Consider the following 21,918-nt stretch of genomic DNA (forward strand, 5'->3'; position numbering starts at 1 on the left):
GCCTGCTCATACCTGACATATCAAGGTCTGCGCTTTGTTAATCTATTCCCCCCTCCCACTTTCACACTTACAGAATATACATGATGACACCAAGAGACCACATGTCACAGGATTTGTCATACTTCTCAGGACCAAGAACTTCTGGGGCTGGATGGGGAAGAATTATCAGAAGGTTTTTTTTTCTTCCAAAACAGTAATTGGTGATGACTTGACAAATATGCTTTAAATATTCAAGTATAAATTCAATAGACACAAGGGAAGTTTAACAAGATTTAAAACTGGTTCAAGAAGGTCCTTATTCATTCATGCCCCCTCCCGCATCTCCTTAAAATTACTAAATGGAAAGGCAGACATGAGACAGACTCACCTACGTAATAAGGGGTGTAACAGGGGGTCTGCAGTGCGTTCTGTATGGTTGTCTCTTTGGCAAACCCAAAGTCTGTAAGCTTGAGCACTGCATCCTTCCCTTTAGAAGTATAGAGGAGATTTTCTGGCTGTAATGGTGTCAAGAGAAAAAAGACAACATAAAGCTGTTCCATTCTTCTGCGCTGATAGGTATGGCACTCAGAAGAAACTATCAGTAAGTTAAAATGTGGTGATCTCTACTTAAGCAAACACTCCACTTTCTTAGCTCTGTCTTTTTAAACACATTTGGCTCGTAATAGTCATATATAGAATTTTCAGATACCATTTAGGTCTTTTGTATAGCAATGTGGCTAGTCTAAGTCACCACAGCCATTTTGCTTTTATGGTCTCATTTTTCTTCTCTCACTTAAGCCTCACCTTAACATCTCTATGGGCAATGTTCATTGCATGTAGATATTGGATGGCTGTTCCGATGTCTCTCACTATTTCAGAAGCCTCTAGAAATATAATTTTAGAGAAAGGCCATATTAATATTCCCGCTGTACTTCAGAGATATGCAACCAGGCAATGCTTGTGACTAGCAACCAGCTTGTTTGTTTACAGGGCTAGTGTCAAGACAGGGGAAAACTAAAATTAGCCTCAACAACTGTGTTGTAGTTTTGCAAACAACTAGGGCTGTCGATTCAGTTCGGCCCGAACTGAAAAACAGCCGAATTTCCTGATTCGGCGGTTTTTAGTTCGGGACGAACCGAACTCAAAAATGGCGGGAAACCGGGGGAGCCGAATTCAGCGAGTTCGGGAGTTCACGAATAAATTCGGCAAATTCGGGGCGTCAGTAAGCAGCATAACCGTCAGTAAGCAGCATTCTCCTCCCCTGGCCAATCGGTGGCCAAGATGGGTCTTCTTCTGGCCAATCAGTCAGGATTGAGTACTGGAGGAATCAGCTGCTGCATGGCCGGGCCGGGGAGAGAGAGAGAGTGAGAGAAATCCTCATGGGGGGTGCTTGTGCACATTCTCTCCTTTCCGTGGCTGCAGGGGGCACATTTTTGGGGGTAGAGACCCCAAACTTTCAGTGGAGCTTCAGACGAGCCTTCTTAAGAGACCCCCCAAGTTTTGTAAACATTGGGTCAGGGGGTCCCGAGATATGGGCTCCACCCCTTTTCCCTCCCCCCTTTTCCATTTCCATGGCTGCAGGGGGCGCTTTTTTGGGGATGCAGCCCCCAAACTTTCAGCATAGCTTCAGACAAGCCTTCTTAAGAAACCCCCCAAGTTTTGTAAAGATGGGTTCAGTGGGGGCAGAAATATGGGCTCCCCCCTTTTCTCTTTCCGTGGCTGCAGGGGGTGCATTTTTGGGGATGCAGCCCCCAAACATTCAGCATAGCTTCAGATGAGCCTTTGTAAGAGACCCCCCAAGTTTTGTAAACATTGGGTCAGGGGGTCCCGAGATATGGGCTTTCCCCTTTTCCCTATTGGGATTAATGGATCACCCGATACTGTATGCATCTCCAGAGCGGCAAAACCTTCCGTGCTTAAATGGAATCATATTGGATTACCCAGTCCACCCAGCCCCTCCTGATGGAACAGAAGACAGCCACAGTAAGACCCATTTGGGGGCTTTAATCTATAATTTTTCTCCTGTGTGTGTGTGTGTGGGGGGGGAAGCAGAGTCTGTGTGTGTGTGGGGAGGGAGCAGTTTCTGTGGGTGGGGGGGGGGAAGCCAAAGGGGGCTTTCGCCCGTTCTGCCTGGGGTGTGTGTGCCCCCTCTCCCTGGTTTGAGGGGGGGCTTCAGTTGTGTGTCCTCAGGTTTTCCCTCATTCATAAGATCGGTTAGGTCTATTTTGATGCTTGCTCAAAACTGGTTTTCAAATGGTTACTTAAAGAATGCATTTGCCTGGTCCCGGGTCCGATGCAAAAGGGGAAATTCCACCCCCTCCTGCTCATTATGCATAGCTAGCTGCCTCTTTTTCCATGGTTTGCAAACTCCTAGGTGTCAGGTGTTGCTTTGCATGGTTGCAAAGGTGTTGCGTTGCAGTTGTGGGTGTTGCTTTGCAGTTGTGTTGCTTTGCAAACTTCTTAGCACCTGCCCCGCCCTTGCTCTCAGCTGTTTGTCGGGGCTGGGAGCTTTGTGCATGGGCGGCAAGCTCTGCTCAGAGATGCACATTAAAAGTGGGGGGGACCCCTTTCGGGGCCCATATCTCAGCCCCCCCTGACCCACTCTTTACAAAACTTGGGGGGTCTTGCAAGAAGGGTCCTTTGAAGCTCCGCTGAAAGTTTGGGACCTCTACCCTTCAAAATGCCCCCCTGGAGCCGCGGAAAGGCGCGGTTGTGTTTTTAATGGCTTTATTCGGCCGAATTTTTTCCCCGAACTTTGAATTCGCGCCGAATTGCACGGACCCGAAGCGGGGGAGTTCGGACTTCGGTATATCCCGAATCCAGACGGGCCGAATTTGGCCAAATCCGAACTATACCGAATTTTTTTCCCCAACAGCCCTACAAACGACTGTGCCCCCCCTTTCTTCTTAAGCTATGCCTGCTCCTCAGTTCCCTGGCTCAGAAGATATCTTACTCAAAATGGCAGAAACTTGCAACAGCCTAAACACATTGTTTTAATATATCACGGTGGGTAGCTGTGTTAGTCTGTCAGTACCAGTAGAAAACAGCAAGTGTCTAGTAGCACCTTAAAGACTAACAAAATTAGTCTTTTCTTATATACATGTATCAGTTTGCATTAGAGAACTGCAAAATATACACTACCAGAAATTTTGTTAGACTTTAAGGTGCTACTGGACTCTTGCTCTTTTCTACTGACATTGTTTGAATAGTCGCTCACCAAAGATAATCTATACATAATCTATCCATAAGCAGCACCGTAAGAAAAATATACTGAAACAAAGTATTTAATTTTCAGTAAAGTTTCAGGCCACAATTATGCAATGCATACGTGTGAGCAGTAATGTGCTGAATGGCTCCCATAGAGCTCTGGTGTAACCCATCCCTTCCTTCTGAGTGTATCTTGGGCAGAAGACCTATTTTGGATGTGAATTGCCTTACTCCACTGAGGCATACCAATCACAGCACAGCCAGCAAGGGAAAGGTTGTAAACTCATGAACACATGGAGCTGCCTTATACTGAATCAGACCCTTGGTCCATCAAAGTCAGTATTGTCTACTCAGACTGGCAGCGGCTCTCCAGGGTCTCAGGCAGAGGTCTTCCACATCACCTATTTGCCTGGTTCCTTAACTGGAGATGCCAGGGATTGAACCTGGGACCTTCTGCATGCCAAGCAGATGCTCTAACACTGAGGCACAGCCCCTCCCCTATGCTAGAGGTTATGCTGGACCTCTGTGAGAACCACTTTGTAAATATTCTCCCTGTTTTCCATCCACCCAGGATGTAGGACAGTGGCCTTGGTGGTCATATTTGGAAGTCTTTTCTTATATACATGTATCGGTTTGCGTTAAAGAACTGCAAAATAAAAAATGAGAATGTTATCAAATATATGGAAAAATTAGCAGATCTGTGTGTAATGGCCTGATTCTCTATTTTACTTCCACACTCACCTACCTCTTTCTTCTACACAACAAGCTCACTTATTTTTTACATTCTACCTTTTTCTGTGAAAGCTTGGTCTCCACGCTCTTGGATCCTGCTGAACAGTTCTCCTCCTTCCATGCTGTGAACAAAGGATACACACAGAGAGGACTCAACATGCAGGCACAAAAGGGCGCCCCATTTCAGCAGTTCAGTTTTATGGGTACTGCTATTTCTCCACTACACATCTACTATGTGTTTCTAATATTTGTTTTATTGTTTTTTAAAGGTGACTAGTAAACCTCTACAGTGACCTGATAGCAGACGCGAAAGACTTAATAATAGTTTTACCACTAGTTGTTCAAATGTTTAAAACCTGAAATAAAGAAGAAGAAAAAGGAGTTGGTTTATATGCTGACTTTCTCTACCACTTAAGAAAGTGGCTTACAATCACCCACCCTTCCCTTCCCCACAACAGACACCCTGTGAGGTGGGTGGGGCTGAGAGAGCTCTAAGAGAGCTGTGACTAGTCCAAGGTCACCCAGCTGGCTTCATGTGTAGGAGTGGGGAAATCAACCTGGTTTACCAGATTAGCCTCCGCCGCTTATGTGGAGGAGTGGGGAATCAATCCCGGTTCTCCACATTAGAGTACACTGCTCCAAACCACCGCTCTTAATCATTATAGCATGCTGACTCTCAGAACTATCTTGCTTGGTTTTTTTGGCTGAGCATTTACTGAATTATTTGTTCACTGATTTGATTTCCCCCGCTCACTCATATTCAGAGCCTGGGATGGTACTGGAAAGCAACGTGGCCACTTCCCTTGCACACCCTTCAGATGCAGATCCAGAAATATCCGTATTTAATGTATTCCATGGAACAGTACTGTCCTTGTGGCATGCTGAGAGTTGACAGCTGATGCAGAGAACAGCCACTCAAATTACAAGAGCCTTATTCAGAAGATGAAACCATGAAAATGGGGTCGTGGGACAGGCCACACCCTAAACCCCACATTCTCAGTTGAATGTCAGAATGGAGCTGACTGTGTGATCAGCAATCCTGGAAAAGCTGGGCTGCTGTTTAGGTACAACTCTAAACAGGTAACACTGTACATGCATAAGCAAGCAGACGTGTGAACTGATGGATATAAGTTCTCCCCTTTCACACACAATTTCACTCACCACAGTTGTGATGTCTAAATAAGGTTTTCAGCTGGGAGGTCAAAAATACATTGGACTGGAGTTTCTGTGTAGTCTCCTTTAGTCTTCTGGGCCCAAGTTAAAGTGCTTGTGATCTATAAAGATATCAGTAAGGGTTGCCAGATCCAGCCTGGAAACCAGTGGGAGGATTAGGGGCGGGGATGTGTGTGTGTGGGTGCAATATTGCTACATTACTTTCAGGGAAAGCCCAGAAGTGATGTGCGGTAGGTCTAGGAATCACCGGAAAGTCTATGGCTACCCTACATAACTTCCAGGTTTTCCCTGGAAGTGATGTAGTGATGTAGCTGACATCGCTTTTTTATTTTATTTTTTGAGCGCTGAAGGGTAAATACGGCTGCCAGCAGGAAACCTCCTGCCATAGTGGGAGGCCTGTCAGCCCAAGTCTCAGGGGAGGATTTGGGCTCCCCATGACTTAGATATTTCTGTTTCCCTACCGCCTTTCCTGAGCATTACAAAAGATCAGGAATGCCTGCTTAACACCACCTGTGCATCATGCAAAGGCACACAGAGGTGCGTTCTCAGTGCTTTTATCAGGACTTTGTTCTTTTGCAGCAGGAGGGGATGCCACTGCTGCCCCTCAGGCCCGGCTCCTTCACTGGTCCTTTTGACAACTCTCTTCCCCAGCCCTGCTTACCTGTGAAGCGAAATGAAAGTCCTGCATCCTATTAGCAGAAGGGAAGGAGGGTGGTAAAGAGGCTGGTAGAGGAGCAGAACAGGAGGTGCACTGACTGAATTCTCTGCCATTCTTTAGGAACATTTTAAAAAACAATAGGCAGAAATGCTTGGTTGAGATCTGGCAACCCTAGTTTGGCTTGGTGACTGATCTTTAAAAATTAAAAAAATAATTATAACCTGCCTTTCCCTAATAAGTCAATACAGAGTTATTTTATATTTCATGTATATTTTTAAAAACAAGGCTGATGAGACTAATACTCACATTTCAGCTAAATCCCACTGAAGTCAATGAGCTTTATGTCGCCTGTGTGCAGGTTTACTGCCTAAATGAATCACCTGTTTGTGACTAGATGCCTGCGGCACAATGAGTTCTAAAGCCTGTGATTTAATACACAGGCAGGTTCTTCGGAGACAGCTGAATCATGCTATTAGTTGACCCTACTGGAAATGAACACAACAGACAGCGTTGCAGGAAGGCTAAGAGCAATCCCTGTAGCTCTGATACCATCAAAATCCTGGAAGAGCGAAGAAATGAGGGGGGGAGAGCAGAAACAGCAAAAAGAAATGACTGATGAAGCAAAATTTAAAACCGGCCCAATAAAATGCTGTGAGGCCTCTTCGTCATAGGTCACAAAGGGGTAGAGGTGCTTGGAAAAAAATGTGATCCTGATAAAAATGTTTAGGGTTGGTATACAAAATGGCAGCCTTAAAAACAAGGATGAAGTACTGAGTAGTTTAACTTGCTTATATCACTGCAGATTTTGATGTGTCAGATATTTCCCTCCACACCAGTCCTTCTGACGGTGTGGATGACCAGTGGCAGCTGCCGATTGCATTGTGAATATGCTATAGTGGGGGTGTTAATCAAACCACAAACGACTTTGTCTTCTGCATCGTCTCCACTTTCCAGAAAGCACACCAGGATGGCAGGCAAATTGTGCTACCTACATTCATTTACTCATCATGTCAGATCGTCCCTGTACAGGAACCTCTGCAAAATTCCTCCAAAGGGCCTGTCTCTGTAACATGCAAGCCATATCAACAGCAGATACGAAAGCAGAAGGTCCTGTAAATGATTTGTTGTTCAAGAAGTAGATGCCCTGTGTGTCTTAAAACTCTTTTGTCAGAATGTATGTTTATCATTCTCATAGGACGACTGCAGAATGTTTCTTCAGCAAGTTAATATGTGAGTGAGGATGTAATTCCTTAATAAGTCTTGCTACATATAATTTCTTTGGTCACAATATGAGAACAAAATATAGATTCTGCCCTTGAGTAAAACCACCTGATTGAAATGCATAGAGCACCTACTTCTCAAATAAACAATTTACAGTGCCTGTGGCTTTTTTACTTCTGCACAGAATCTTCCAACACTTCCTCTTACATGCTTAAGAGTGGGGAAAACAGCATTTATGCGAAATCAGTATGATGTGGAGTGGGACTTTATACTAGCCAAGTAAACTAGACTGTCCATACACATCATGTGCTTACCTGCATTTTCCATATAGGTGTTTGGGATGAGGGATCTGCCTAGGCTGTGGACAAGTGCAGTTTGGCTCATAAGTGGATCTCAAATATTCAGAATGAACACACTTGAAACTCAGAACTAGAACATGCCGTTTTTCCTGGCTGCTGTTCAGCCGAAAGCTTCTGTGGGATGATCTGTGTTGCTCAGCTGGCCTAAGGAAAGGTCAATGCAAACCAATAGGTCGTTTTTGCCTCCAGTAGGCTCAGCTCCTCCATTCTCATTACTTGCTTGGGAGGTGAATTAGAATCAAAGCTGAAACGGGTCAGGTAGTACCAGCCACAAGTCAGGATCTACCCTCCAAGTATACTGGCGTGATCAGGCTCACAAGAGGGCAAGCTTCTGAAATAAATCAGGGAAGATATTGCTTCTCCATGCCCAGAATGGACTCTGACCACTGAGGGGCAGTATCAACATGGGAGCAAAGTAAATAATAGCTGCTTTTGCTGAGGCATCCTTCAATCTGTGGCACCAACAGCTAATACCATTTGGAGTACAGTGAAAGAAAAGCAATATAGAGAACAGTGTATATACTCAGCATATATAGAGAGGCACACAATGAAGCTGCTTCCCTCTGAGCACTGGTTTATGACTATAGAGGACATTTTAAAAAAATGAAATGTGAGATTTTTTTAGGGGATCATGGGCAATCCACCAATGTTTCCAAGAGAGGTATGCTGTTTTATTGCGCAATTGAGCTCTTACCAAAACATGGATAAGAATGAATTGGCCCATACCATTCCATGATGATTAGGAGACATCTCTTCCCATGGTGTATATTCTCATAAACATCCAGGATATGGACAATGTGTGGACAGCTTGAAGCCCGCCAGTGATGATCCACCTCCTGTCGTGCTTTCGGACTGTCATACAAGAGCTGGAAAGGGGACAGGGAAGAGGAATACTATCAAACTACCCCATCTTGTCTTCTGTCCTTGTAATTCTAAGAACCATGAAACCTATCAACTATGAGAACAAACGTGGCTCGACACATGGTTCCCACAGAACAATTCAAGACACCAGATTGAGCTTGGAAACAGACAATTTCATACAACCATACCTAACAAGTTGGGAATAATCCATAAAGGTACTAGCTCTGGCCTTTGGTTACTCATGTAAACTGCCAAAATATACTAGACACAATCTTGGGTTCCCAACCTCACTATATGCTGCTCAAACTGGCAGGACAGGACTCTTACAGACACAATTAGGCAGAAATGTGGGTAGGATCTAAATCAGGAGCAAGGAAAATTGGAGGTTTCTCATCTCTGCTCTAGCAGGCATTAAATAAATTATAACAAGAATTGCCTTTGTTCTGAACCCTCAGCTCAGACCTTTCCCCCAACAATAGATTCATCCCCTGAGATCTAATGATTAAAAGCATTAGTAATGAAGAATGGAAATGGAAAGCACTATTGACAGCATCAACACCTAGTCTGAATGGAGTCAAGAGGTCTGGGCTCTCCAGATAATGTATGGAAAGTTTGCTTTGCACTCTAGCGGACACTAAAACTGGAGCGTGCGAAGGGCACTCCAGGGCCTTAAAGTGACTAAGGATTGTTTAAATACACAGTGACTGTATGAATGTGCTTCCTGAATGTTAAACTAACTCCAGGCATTCCAAGGGTCACTGCCTGCATTCTTATGCTTCAGTCCCACTCTGTGCTGCAACAAGTTTATTTGGAGGCATCACCAGCTAACACACACCATCAAAGCGCATAGATTAGCTTTCAGGTCTAATCATAAACTCCTTGAGCACGGGTAGCTTTCAGCTCTCAAGGAAGCATTCCTAATTCCCTTCATATTTCAAAACGGTGGGAATGTTTCCTGTTTCCTGCAGTAATGTGAAAACAACAATATTTGGTACACATTAGAAATGAAAACATTTACCGTACTTATTCCTAAGGGCCACAAAACTGCTTCTGTTTTTAACAGACACCATGTTATAATATGTGCAGACAGATACATCATTCTCTTTCTTTCTTCAGGTCAAAAAGCAAAACATTTCTAAATGGTAAAACTCCACACAAAATGGTATGCACACGTACAAAGAAAGGATACTGGAAAAGCATTTTAACCAAAGTCAACATGCAATTATTTACATTCTGCTTAAAGACATCAGTCCATTCATGTTTAACTGATGCTTAAAGACATCAGTTGACATCAGGAAAGAAAATACCAAGACCACGGTCACACAGCCCGGATAACCTATAAGAACCAATGAACTCTGACCGTGAAAGCCTTCGACAATACCCCCATCCTGTCTTTCAGAATCTGAGTCTGTTGCTTAAAGGTCTAATTAATTAATAACGTGCCAAAATGAGGACTTAACCAGATGCAGGATGGCCTTCTCTTACAGAGCTGCCTTTTTGGGCTTCATGAACTTTGCTACCTTGAAGATTGGGGCTTCAATGCAGACTTGGATATCTCAGTTCCTATGAATGTTATTTGATATTCCACTAATAACACTTTAGATATGTGACTAGAAGAAACCATGATAAAAGAAGAAATGTTTGAATGAAATGCCACCCTCCATTAAAAATGAACTTACTCCCTTCAATGAGGTACTGTGTGGTTCTACAGTTTGTTAATCCCGGGTTTAATAAATGGTCCACTACGTTACTGGCAGTGTGTGATGAAGCAGAATTAGATGGCACTACAACATTTAACAGGATAGACTAAGTGTAAGATGACCTGATAAGAACAAGAAATGTAGAAGGACCAGATATAAAGTGTTACATATAAATGAGAATTGGAAGAAACACCTTCACATGTACAAATATGATGAATGTTCAAATGATTAATGACATTTTCAGTTATAATAACAGATTTGTACATAAGGCATTTTAAGTAATAATGTAATTTTTCTTGCCACTGATAAAAAATCTTATTTGGAGCATCATGTTCAATGTGGAGTTCCATGTAGTCCCAAGAACGGCTGCAAAAGGCACAGATGTCATATACCCTGAAATTAACAAGTCTTCAAGACAATAGAGAACACAAACACACATGTACACAGAATCTGCAGAATAAATGAACAGCTCACCATAGGACTTGGCAAGACACATAACCCCCACCCAACAATCCCTGTAAAGGAAATAGTAGCCTGTACAAACTGAGTCAGAGTCCAGCAGTGCCGGGCACTGATGTCATTTCATAAGGAGTCAGAAGTGCACACAGTTGCTACACTATGTTCAGAGAAAGCATCAAAGGACTTTAAAGGGAAAATCGTAGGTTTGAAAAAAAGCTTTGACAGACATTTATTTTATTTACAGTCCACCTTTCTTACTGGGACTCAGGACAGATTACACAGAGTAAGTCAATCCCATCTACAGGGTGCAACTTCCAATAAACAATGCAACATGATTTAGACTGTGGAATTCTGGAAACCAACCAGAAATCTGAACAGAGCTGAAGCAAAGCATAAGTATTAACATGACATATTAAACAATGCCAAAATTACATAGTAGGATCGCACTAACAGCAACAGACACTATGAATTATACACAGTAGCACAGACCACAGTCCCTAACCCTTTACCCTACTATCTTTCTGAACCATTTTGTTGTACAGTACAGCCCTATTACCTCTGTAGAAAAGTCATATTGAACAAGGCAGTTTTGCATAGTCTGTTGAAAACCAGGAGAGTGGACGCCTTCCTGACCTCACCAGGCAGGCCATTCCATAAAGTGGGGGCTACAAAGGAGAAGGCACATGCATGGGAAGTTGTTGCTTTTGCCCATTTGCAGGCTGGCACTTGCAAAAGGCTCTGCTCTGATGAGTGAGGGTGTTGCGGTGGAGCGTAGGGGGAGAGGTGGTTCCGCAGATATGAGGGACTAGCAATTTCAGGAATAATGACAATACTATTGGTCTATATGTTTCTGATAAATACATAAGGGTATATATTTTAATATATATTAATTATATCCTTTTTAATGCCCAATTAAAGCTACGGACTTGTACATTACCTGAGTGTGTAGGACTACTCTCTCAGAGATTAAATGACTAAAGGTGATACAGTGATGGTTATTTTAAAAAGTACATAAGAAAATCCTTGAAAGCTAAGGCAGCGGAAATACTGTGAAAGCTAGAGCAGCAGATGAAGAATAAAAGTGAAGTATAGAATGGGGCATATGAATTGTGTTAAGTATTGCTTTGATAGATAGCTTGAAAAGTAGTGGAAACATGGACAAAAGATTCAGGTAGACTATTGATTAAACAAATGTCCAGGTTGACATGAGTGATCAATTCAAAACGAACTCCCTGAAAGATTGTTCACACTGTATATATATGAATAATTGAGATTATGTTTGTTTGTTTTGAAAATTTTAAATAAAAAAATTATATATATAAAAAGAACATTCTTGAAAGAATAGCTTTGCAAGCAAACCAGAAAGAAAAGGATGGCTCATAGCTTAGTTATGGAAGAATCAACCACTTGTTCAAATACCTTTACAAATACCGACTCATGAGAAGGCTAGGAATAGTAACCCAATTCGGCTGCCGCTTAATGTGACATATTCTTGAAGACCAAATGTGATGGAATATATGTTAAATACAACTGTTGACTCATATAGTCTTCACTCATAAATGACTGAGCATTAGTGCTTCCGAAGGCTGCCCAGTTCTTTGAAGAGCAAGAGTACAAGTGATTTCCAAGATGTGTACTTCAGTTTGCCACTGACATATGTTACTATATTAACTATGTGCACAAAGACTTAGTGAAGTTTGAGCATGTAACAGATGAGGAAAAACCATCTGAAGATTCAAGGAAAGGATCCCAGTGCGAATGAGGTGAAGATAAAACTATAAGTAAGTGGAGGTTTCACCTTCATAGGCTTTGAACAACTGCAGAGCACGCATTGTTTCTGTGCACCACTACACAAAGATGTGTGAAGATGAAGTAAAATGAAGTAAAAATAGTTCTTGACATGAAGATGAAGTAAAATTCTCAGTGCCAAGGGAAGAAAACAAACAGGTGATGATGTTTTTCATTCTACCAATTTCTGCAGAGGAAACAGCTGAATATGTCAGGTCTACCAGCACTCTTTGCAATAATGCACGACTGCTGAAGTCATCAACAACAAATGTTGTCTTTTACTGGGAAGACTATTTCTGTCTCTCTCTCTGTGTGTGTTAACTGCTGTCAAGTTGCTTCTCACTTATGGCGATCCTATGAATTAATGACCTCCAAAACATCCTATCGTTAACAGCCTTGCTCAGGTCTTGCAAACTGAGGTCAGTGGCTTCCTTGACTGAATCAATCCATCTCATGTTGGGTCTTCCTCTTTTCCTGCTGCCTTCAACTTTTCCTAGCATTATTGTCTTTTCCAGTGACTCTTGTCTTCTCATGATGTGACTGAAGTACGATAGCCTCAGTTTGGTCATTTTAGCTTCTAGGAACAGTTCAGGCTTGATCTGATCGAGAACCCACTGATTTGTCTTTTTAGCAATCAAAGGTATCCATAAATCTCTCCTCCAACACCACATTTCAAATGAATCAACTTTCGTCCTGGCAGCTTTCTTCACAGTCCAAATTTCACACCCACAGATAGTGATGAGGAATACCATGGTATGAATTATCTTGATCTTGGTCACCAGTGACACATCCTTACACAAGGATCTTTCCTAGCTTCTTCATGGCTGCCCTTCTTAGTTTCAATCTCCTTCTGATTTCTTGGCTGCAGTCTCCCTTTTGGTTGATGATGGAGCCAAGGAACAGAAAATCTTTAATGATTTCAATTTCTTCATTGTCAACCCGGAAATTGTATAATTCCTTGATAGTCATTAGTTTTGTTGTCTTGATGTTCAGCTATAATCCTGCCTTGGCCTCTTCTTCCTTTAACTTTAATCAGGAGTCATTTCAAGTCTTCCCTATTTTCTGCCAATAATGTAGTATCATCGGCATATCTCAAATTGTTAATGTTCCTTCCGCCAATTTTCACTCCTCCTTCATCTAAATCTAATCCCAGCTTTTCTTATGATGTTCTGCATATAGATTGAACAGAAAGGGAGATAAAATACATCCTTGTCTGACATATTTGCCAAATGCAAACCATTCTATTTCTCCACATTCTGTCCTAACAGTAGCCTCTTGTCCACAGTATAGGTTGCCCATCAAAACAATCAGACATTGTGGTACACCCATTTCTTTTAAAACCAACCACAGCTTTTCATGATTGACACCATCAAAAGCTTTGCTGTAATCTATGAAACGCAAACTGATTTTCTTCTGACATTCTCTCATTTGCTCCAGTAACTAATGCAAATTTGCAGAATGATCTCCAGTGCCTCTTCCTTTTCTTAATGCAGCTCAAACATCTGACATTTCTTGTTCCATATATGGTAACTGGCTTTGTTGTAAGATTTTGAGCATCACTTTACTTGTGTGAGTAGGGTTGCCAGATCCAGGTAGGGAAACTCCTGGAAATTTAGGGATGGAGCCTGGGGAGGACAGGGACCTCAGTGGGGTACAATGCCATAGAGTCCACCCTTCAAAGCATCCATTTTCTCCAGGGAAACCAATCTCTGTAGTCTAGAGATGAGGTGTAATTCCGAGGGATCCCCAGGTCCCACCTGGAGGCTATCCCTCCCTGTGAGAAATTAATGTGATGGTCAGATAGTTGCACGCTTTGATGTCTCCCTTTTTTGGAATTGGAATTCAGTGAGTGTTTTCAGTCTGTGGGCCATTGTTTTGTTTTCTGTATTTTTTGGCATATTCTTGTTAAGAATCTGATGGACTCTGTTTCTGTGGGTTTAAATAGCTCTATTGATATCCCATCTACTCCTGGTTATTTGTTTCTCCCAAGTGCTTTGAGTGCAGCTTTCACTTCACTTTCTAAAACTGTAGGTTCTTCAAAAGATTCTTCTTGGTGCTGTCTTCTCCAGTGATGGGGTGGGGAGGGGGTCAGTTAAAAAGAAGCCATTTTCTCTGCCTCATTGCAGAGAAACAGTATCCAAATTATTTTGATACACAGTTGGCCAATTACAATCAGGATAACCAAATTTCTACCATGTTGTTTTATTCAGCCCATGGTTCAAACAAAGAAATTACCATTGACAATGATGCTCTGAGCGACAGAAGATGCTCTATATCTCCTGTTATATTTGTGAAAATGGTATACTGTTCTTCACTACCAAACTCTTTCCTCCTCTTACAAAGAATATAACCAACATACTGGCTTTTGTCATTTTGAAATACTGATTCCTGCACCACTGCCTCTCTCTCATCTCCTGGCCACAAGCCCAGGTGCTCTTTCGTGACAAGAATTTCTGTTGTAATACTGAGGTGACAGCTGTTCAAAGGACAGGAGCAAGTCTCCAGATTTCCTTGGGAGTGTTTGATTTAAATTAAAGCACCTTCTTCACAATGAACTTGTTAATAAGTGTAATTTATATTTTTTCTAGTTCAAAAAGCCAAGATGAACATTAGAACAGTTCTGAAAATAGGCATGCTCAAACACTCGCCAGTTTAGCTCATGTCCGATGGAATTTATTGTTTGGCTGGCAGCTCAGGTTGTTCCCCAGCATCTCAAACCCGTTCACCAGATTGCTTTCCGTACCTGTGTATGCACAGTCACAGCTGGGAGTATCCCCCACTCCATTGCTGTACTGCTGATGCCAACTGTTTAAACAAAGAATTACATTACTATAGAAATAAATACGTTTCATGGGGACTTTATCGTGGTATTCATTTGAGTTTATCTGATACAGCAACATTAACTGTTGCCATTCTGCCTCTGGAAGATCTGACCCAACTACGACCCCGAGGAGAAAGAACCAGTGCTTGGAGTCCATAATGGGCTGGATGAGAGAACCAAACTGAAACTTAATCCTGACAAGACAGAAGTTCTCTGGGTTAGTAGAAAGGCAAACCAGGAACTTCAGATCTCTCTTTGGATGGGGTTATACTCCTCTTTAAAAGCCAGGTTTGGGAATGCTACTCAGTACTGAGGTCACTTCAGAGAATCAGGTGGCTGCAGTGGTTCAGAGTGTTTTTGCACAGCTTCGGCTGGTGTGTCAGCTGCGTTCATTCCTGGTTCAGTCAGATCTAGCCACAGTGATCCATGCTTTAGTTACATCTAGACTGGACTATTGCAATGTATTGCAATGTACTCTACTTGGGTCTACCTTTGAAGAATGTTCAGAAACTGCCGCTAGAGCAGAATGCTGTGGCTAGACTGCTGGTCAGGGCATATACACTGGCTACCAGTCCATGCCTGAGCCCAATTTATGGTGTTGGTTTTGACCTTTAAAGCCCTACATGGCTTTGGACCGGGGTATCTGAAGGACTGTCTTTTCCTATATGTAAATAAGAAGGTGAACAGAAAAAAATACAGTTCTGTCCTGAACCCTGATGTTCTAGTTTTGTTCCAGGATGCTTCCTTTTTTACATGCATACAGTCTAGTACGTAATACTTCCCCCCATTTCCCCAACATTATGGCCAAAGAACAGTATGTAGATGGAAGTAGGCTTGATTTTCAAGGCCTAGAGATTAAGGGATAGATTTAAATCACACTCTGCTGGTATTCCTCAGTGGAAGTTCACTTTATGCTTAGTTTCATGGCCATTTTAGAAGACAATTGCTTTTGGTTTCCAAATGCAGGCACTGGGGCTGCTTTTTGAAAGGGACTAATGATGCAGAGGAACAGTCTCAGTCTCTCTCTCGAGTTATGATCATTTCTCACAATATTTTTTTATGACAGAAAAAGAAGTGCTTGAAACACGTGTGTATCTTTCATATCTCCGCTCTTGTATATGTACCCAAGTACATAATACCTCATGAAACGTGGCCCTTAGTGATATATAAAAGAATGCCATCAACATGCAGCCAAAGTGCATTGCTTCTTTTGTCAGAAGATTTTGCTGTTACTGCAGAATTCCAGCAGAAGTGTTCTTTTGGCTTCAGAATGTCAAGAAACAGAATTAATGGCTTCTGAGAACTTTATAGAGAGTTTAGTTCAACTGCATGTCGGTTGAGAACAGCAACTTGTGACTGGCTTGCACCAATTGCAACTCCTAGCCACAAGACCTCTAGTTTGCATTTTAGGGCTGTGGCAAGATAGTGGGCCTCAGTCAAAATTCTTTGGGTACCAAATCTGAATTGGAGTAAATTAATGATAGATTTCATTTTCCTGTAGACTATCTCCCTGCCTCACAACAGGGCAAACATGTCCATATCTCCCTTGGTTAAATCCCCTCCCCTGGATACTAATTTTGGACGTCTTCCCCTATGAGATAGGAAGAATGGTTTATTGTTGTTAAGCAGCCATCCAATGTGATTCAAAACCTCAGAAAACAGCTGAAGAATTAGATCAGAGGTTGCCTAGAAACCGCAACTTGCTCTCCACAATAAGCAGCTGGCACCAACTCAAAACCAGCCACTAGTGCTGGTGTGGCTGCCGCCACTGCCAGGTACACATGCTTCAACTAGTAAGTGGCTCAAGAGGAACTCCACACTCATTCAGCATTGCCACTGTCACAAGTATTCCAGCATGGGGCTACAAGATTAATGTTGCTTTAGTAAAGACTTGCATCATCTCCTTCCCTCCACAAATGAAGCCTTTTGTATAACACCCTTGGAAACACGCTAGCTTTCTTTTGAAAGGAAAACCAATGTAAACATGCACTGCAGAAACAAAGCGAATATGGTGTAAAGTAAGCAAAACTTTCATACCGCCGTCGTGTGTTGCTAGGTTCACATCAATAACTAAACTGCATTATATTTTGCTTAGTCTAGGATACTTTGCTTTCTATAGGCCTTACAATGATTGTGAAATGAAACCTGGTGTCTATGTAGCACAACGTTTAGGGAAAGAAGACTTCATCGATTTATTCTCTAAGTGCTGCTGTTCCCAACAGAGGATCCTGTTTAGTATTACTGCTTGCTCTGAACATTATAAATCTGTTGACCTTGAAAACAGGAACATCTATTGGGGAGCTCAGGTATCAGATACATGATATTTCATTCGTTCTGTTCTTAGGACATTTCTCAAGTAGGAGATGGGGAAAGCAGAACAGATATAAACACTTTCTACAATCATATTTGCCTGGTGTGATGGGCAAAGCATCCACAGTTGCTGGATGTTTTATGCATACATTTTTCCTTCTAAAAAGCCTTCTGAGGACAGCTACTCCTCTCCCACATAAATGAATAATCAATGATTACATTCTCAAAGACTCTGCAATTCACAGTCCAATTCTAAACAGGTTTATTTGCAAGTTGGACTTTCTATACTTAGGACTCCAGACTAAATAAGTTTGCTAACTGGCAATGCTGATGTACAAGATGAAATGTTCAAGTTGTAAAGCACATTAATTAATCACAGTAGATAAAGCAGGTAAAGATCAGTTCCTGTTGGTGAACATGCAAGATTTTAAGGTTAATGAGTAATTTCTTCAGGCAGAAAGAAATCCAAGAAAGCAACAGAGGGAGTTCACATTACACAAGTTCCAGCCAAATACAGGGTGCTTAAAAGCTAATAATTATGAACAATAATTATGAGCAGCACCTTTAGGATTGGATGGAAGTTCAAGTCTATATCTTCCACCCAATCCTACTTTGTTCACAATTACTAGTTTTTGGAGGTTTTGCTCTAAGGTTTTCAATTCAAACGAGTTTGACCTCAGAAGGTTTAGTTTTTCTTAAACGAAAAGAATTTGTCTTGTGTCATCGAGGGGAGATCTCTCTTATACCAAAGCAATTATCATAATCTGGAAAACATACACACACATTATCCAAGATCTTGTCTACATGTGCATGAGAATGAAGTGGTAGAAAGGGCTGTATTTAAGGCTGCTATCCTCCAGGTGGGTCCTGGAGCTCTCCCAGAATTACAATGACCTCCAGGCTACAGAAATCAGTTTCCCTGGAGAAAAATTGTTTTTTTGGAAGGGGACTCTATGGCATCACATCCCTGCTGAGCTCCCTCCCCTCCCCAAACTCTGCCCTCCCCTGGCTCCATCCCCAAATGTCCAAGAATCCCTATCTGTATCACATTTCAGATTGGAGGAGGGGAAAAATGTAAAAATTTAAATGGAAAATGTTTACATTTTAAATGTAAAAATTCTTTACAAATAAGATTTAGCACATTAGAGTGAAGTACTAGCTTAGCTGTTCATATACTGTGCTGGTTTTCTACTTACACTTAATTATTAATGTAGCCAAACTTAAAAATATAATCACTCCTTTGTAGTCTGAAGTGGTGCAGTCCATTCCACAACATCAGCATTCTGCCGACTCATTACCTCTTCGCTCACTTGCATGTCTAGACCAGGCCTAAGTAATGACTTAGCAAGGTTAGTAATTATAGGATTAGATCCGAGAGTGTTTCAACGAGTGTGACTTACTTACCTCCCCCCTTGCACCGCAGCCCAAAATGCCCATGCATCCTGTATGAAGGGTAGGGTTGCCAACCTCCAGGTACTAGCTGGAGCTCTCCTGCTATTACAACTGATCAATAGAGATCAGTTCACCTGGAGAAAATGGCTGCTTTGGCAATTAGACTCTATAGCATTGAACTCCCTTCCCTCCCCAAACCCCACCCTCCTCAGGCTCCGCCCCAAAAACCTCCTGCAGGTGACGAAGAGGGACCTGGCAACCCTAATGAAGGGGGAGCTGAGAAAGTCAGACTCCATAAGTGGAAATCATTCTGTCTGCAGAAATGCTCTCTTGGATCCTAGCCAAGCCTTCCAGATAACCTTGTCCCCATATCTGCCTCTCTTTTCAGAGATCCACCTTTCATAATAGCGGCACCTTTAATCAATGCTGACTTCAATTTACAGACAGAGATTAAAACTAGATTTGTAATATTGCTTCTGCCTGCCAAGAAACACTGAAATGTATACTCCTCTTTCAAACCGAAATTATTTACAATCTCTATACAAAAAGAGGAAAGGCCTTTGCATTTCCTTCATTGTGCAGTGCACTTTGTTCTGCCCAGTCATTCTAGGGGGGTTAAATCTAAAACTTTGTTCCCTCAAGCCAGCAACAGGGCTCCCAGACCCATCCCCAGCTACATCACCACTATAAATAGATTGAAAGAGTGAGTAAACCATGAAATTGCAACAATAAATTCTAATGTTGTAATCCCGATAAAATGCAGATTTCAGGCACAAGAGTAAGGCCACATCAAAAAACTGGAATATTTGCAGAGAATTTGGTAAGGTCTCCTAGATTGCCTTAAGCTTTGGAACTTCTGCTTCATTAGAGGATCCCACAGTAGCTTTTATCCATACAGGCTGAGTATCCCTTATCCAGACTGCTTGGGACCAGAAGTGGTCAGTATTTCGGATCTTTCCGTATTTTGGAATATTTTGGAATTTTTGCATATACATAATGAGATACATTGGGGATGGGACCCAACTCTAAACACAAAATTCATTTATGTTTTATATATACTTAATACACATAGCCTGAATGTAATTTAAAACAATATTTTAAATAATTTTGTGTACACTGAACTATCAATGGCACTGCTGAGGGCCTGTGAGATGCCTGCATGCTTGCTCAAATGGTCCGGTTTTCGGATCAGTCCAGATATTGGATGTCCAGACAAGGGATACCCAACCGGTACCAGCTCTACTCCGACTGGAAAACAATGGAAATGTTGCCATGGGGCTGCTGTGTGAGTTGTTTCCACATAGGCTACAGTTTTGACATATTTGCAGCAAGGAAGCAACAGTGGACATCTCTTGCCCATGCTGCAAAGGTAATGTGAGAAGGGGCATTTGAAGAAGGGAAAATGGTGTGACGAATGAGGAGAGGGAAGTAGGATGTTCGACTTTCAGACCTAGGGAGCAACATTGCTAAAGAATAAAGGTGGGGTAAAAAAAGGAGGTATACGTTTAAAGACAAGAGATTTAGACAAAAAAAAAATGGTGTTTCTGGGAAGACTGACAGGAAGCCATTTAAGAGATTTGAGAGGAATGACATGATAGTGATGGAAGAAGAAATATGAGTATAGCCAGAAAACTCCCTACAGAGTGCTGAGTGGAAATACAGTAGGAAAGAAGACCATCAAGTAGAAGAATACAGTGGTTAAGACAAGACACGATCAATGTACTGACAAGAAGTGAGAAAAGTTTGAGAAACAGATTAGTGATATATATAAAGCCCCTTGTCATTTTAAAACATTTTTTCTTTCTGCCTAGTAGGCAAGATATGATCTTACTGGTTGTCCATCTTAGATTAATCAATATTTGCTACTAAAGGGAGTCCAAAGAACCAACATTCTTCAACTTTTAATAATGGGGGAAGCTATGATAGATCTGCATAGAGGAGTCTGATGCTTCTTGAACTTGCTACGATATCCATTCACTTAAATAAATTAACTGGGCACATCTTAAAGGAGAAGACAGAGACTGGGTCTACGCTTCACTTGATACTGAGGTGCTATCATTATTCACATTCTGAAAAATTCAGGTGGTGAAATGATTATGATTGCCCAGTAACCAATGTCTTGTCGCCTATGTCTACAACTTATTCCCCTTATTGCAGAACCAGTGTGGGGCAGTGGTTAGAGTACTGGACTAGGACCAAGTTTAAATTTCTACTTAGTCTTGCGACTCAATAAATGATGTTGACCATTCAGCAACTATCACAGAGCATTCCTGAGTCTGAAGGGCGAAAGCCCTTAGGAGGTAGGAAGGCGCTGTGTTGGTGTTTGGGCTCCCTGTGCCGGCGTCTGGGCAACTTACCCCAGCATTTGAGGCCCCAACACTGGTGGGAAGGCCCGGACGCTGGTTGCCGCTGCCGCAGTGCCACCCTGGGACACCGACGGGGCCTTCCGCCAGTGTCCCACCGGCGTAAACGTCCGCTCTGGTGTACTGGGAGGTGTTTCGGAAAGCGTTCCCGGGGTGATCTGGCACCGGGCTGGGGGAGGAACCGCCTTTATGGCTGGGAATGCCCCTTTTTATTTTTGCAAGATACGCCACCTTTTTAGGTGGCATATCTCCCATGCAACCCTATGAAGGGTTGCACGGGTTTTTTTGCAAAGGGGAAGGTTTCGGGCCCTGTGTGTGGGTGTGTGGGAAACCTCCTTTGGAGGCAGCGCCACTGTGCTGCCTCCTGAAACCAGCACAGCCATTCCTCTCAGGAATGCGCTGTCAGCCTAACTTGACAGGATTGTTGCAAGGCTAAAATGAGATTGCTCTTTCCTGTTCTTCTGTATCAAAGGCTTCTGGTCTAGGTGTGTGGCCAGGATATGTCTATCATCTTCTTAATTAAAGAAAGGAATGTTTTTATGAGAGATGCACACAATACCGGAAATGCACAGTCATATCACAAACAAGAGGAAAATAAAAGCTGTGAACTGTTCAAAGGAGAATATAAAAATATGATTATGGACAATAAAAAAGGATAATAATACATAGCAGTGTTATGATAATTCTATTTTTAATTGGTTTTGTTGTGTTGCTGCATTATTTGTTCCCTCATTGGTTCCAATGCAAAACTATCTCCAGCTGTAACTTAAAGCACAGCCTTCCTCCCCAAATGGATCTGTCCCCAGTGCCAAACTGCCTATCCAAGCTGTGATGAGAATGCAGTGAAAGAAATAACAAAATAAACCAAACACAACCCATAACAAACTGAAATGCA

At 42.2% G+C, this 21,918-nt stretch overlaps 1 protein-coding gene across 1 annotated transcript in view; it reads right to left on the reverse strand.

Moving 5' to 3' along the window:
* The window catches only part of MAPKAPK3 (MAPK activated protein kinase 3), an 85,650-nt gene that overhangs the window by 13,847 nt on the left and 49,885 nt on the right, over nucleotides 1-21,918 (reverse strand). Inside the window, exons 2-6 of the mRNA XM_056857344.1 lie at nucleotides 8,056-8,195; nucleotides 3,976-4,040; nucleotides 784-863; nucleotides 368-494; nucleotides 72-147 (exon numbers count right to left, since the gene is read on the reverse strand). Of these exons, the coding sequence (XP_056713322.1) occupies nucleotides 72-147; nucleotides 368-494; nucleotides 784-863; nucleotides 3,976-4,040; nucleotides 8,056-8,195 (488 nt within the window). The remainder of the gene's footprint in view (nucleotides 1-71; nucleotides 148-367; nucleotides 495-783; nucleotides 864-3,975; nucleotides 4,041-8,055; nucleotides 8,196-21,918) is intronic.

This window comes from Euleptes europaea, chromosome 1 (genome assembly GCF_029931775.1).
Source record: "Euleptes europaea isolate rEulEur1 chromosome 1, rEulEur1.hap1, whole genome shotgun sequence".
Lineage (NCBI taxonomy): Eukaryota > Metazoa > Chordata > Lepidosauria > Squamata > Sphaerodactylidae > Euleptes > Euleptes europaea.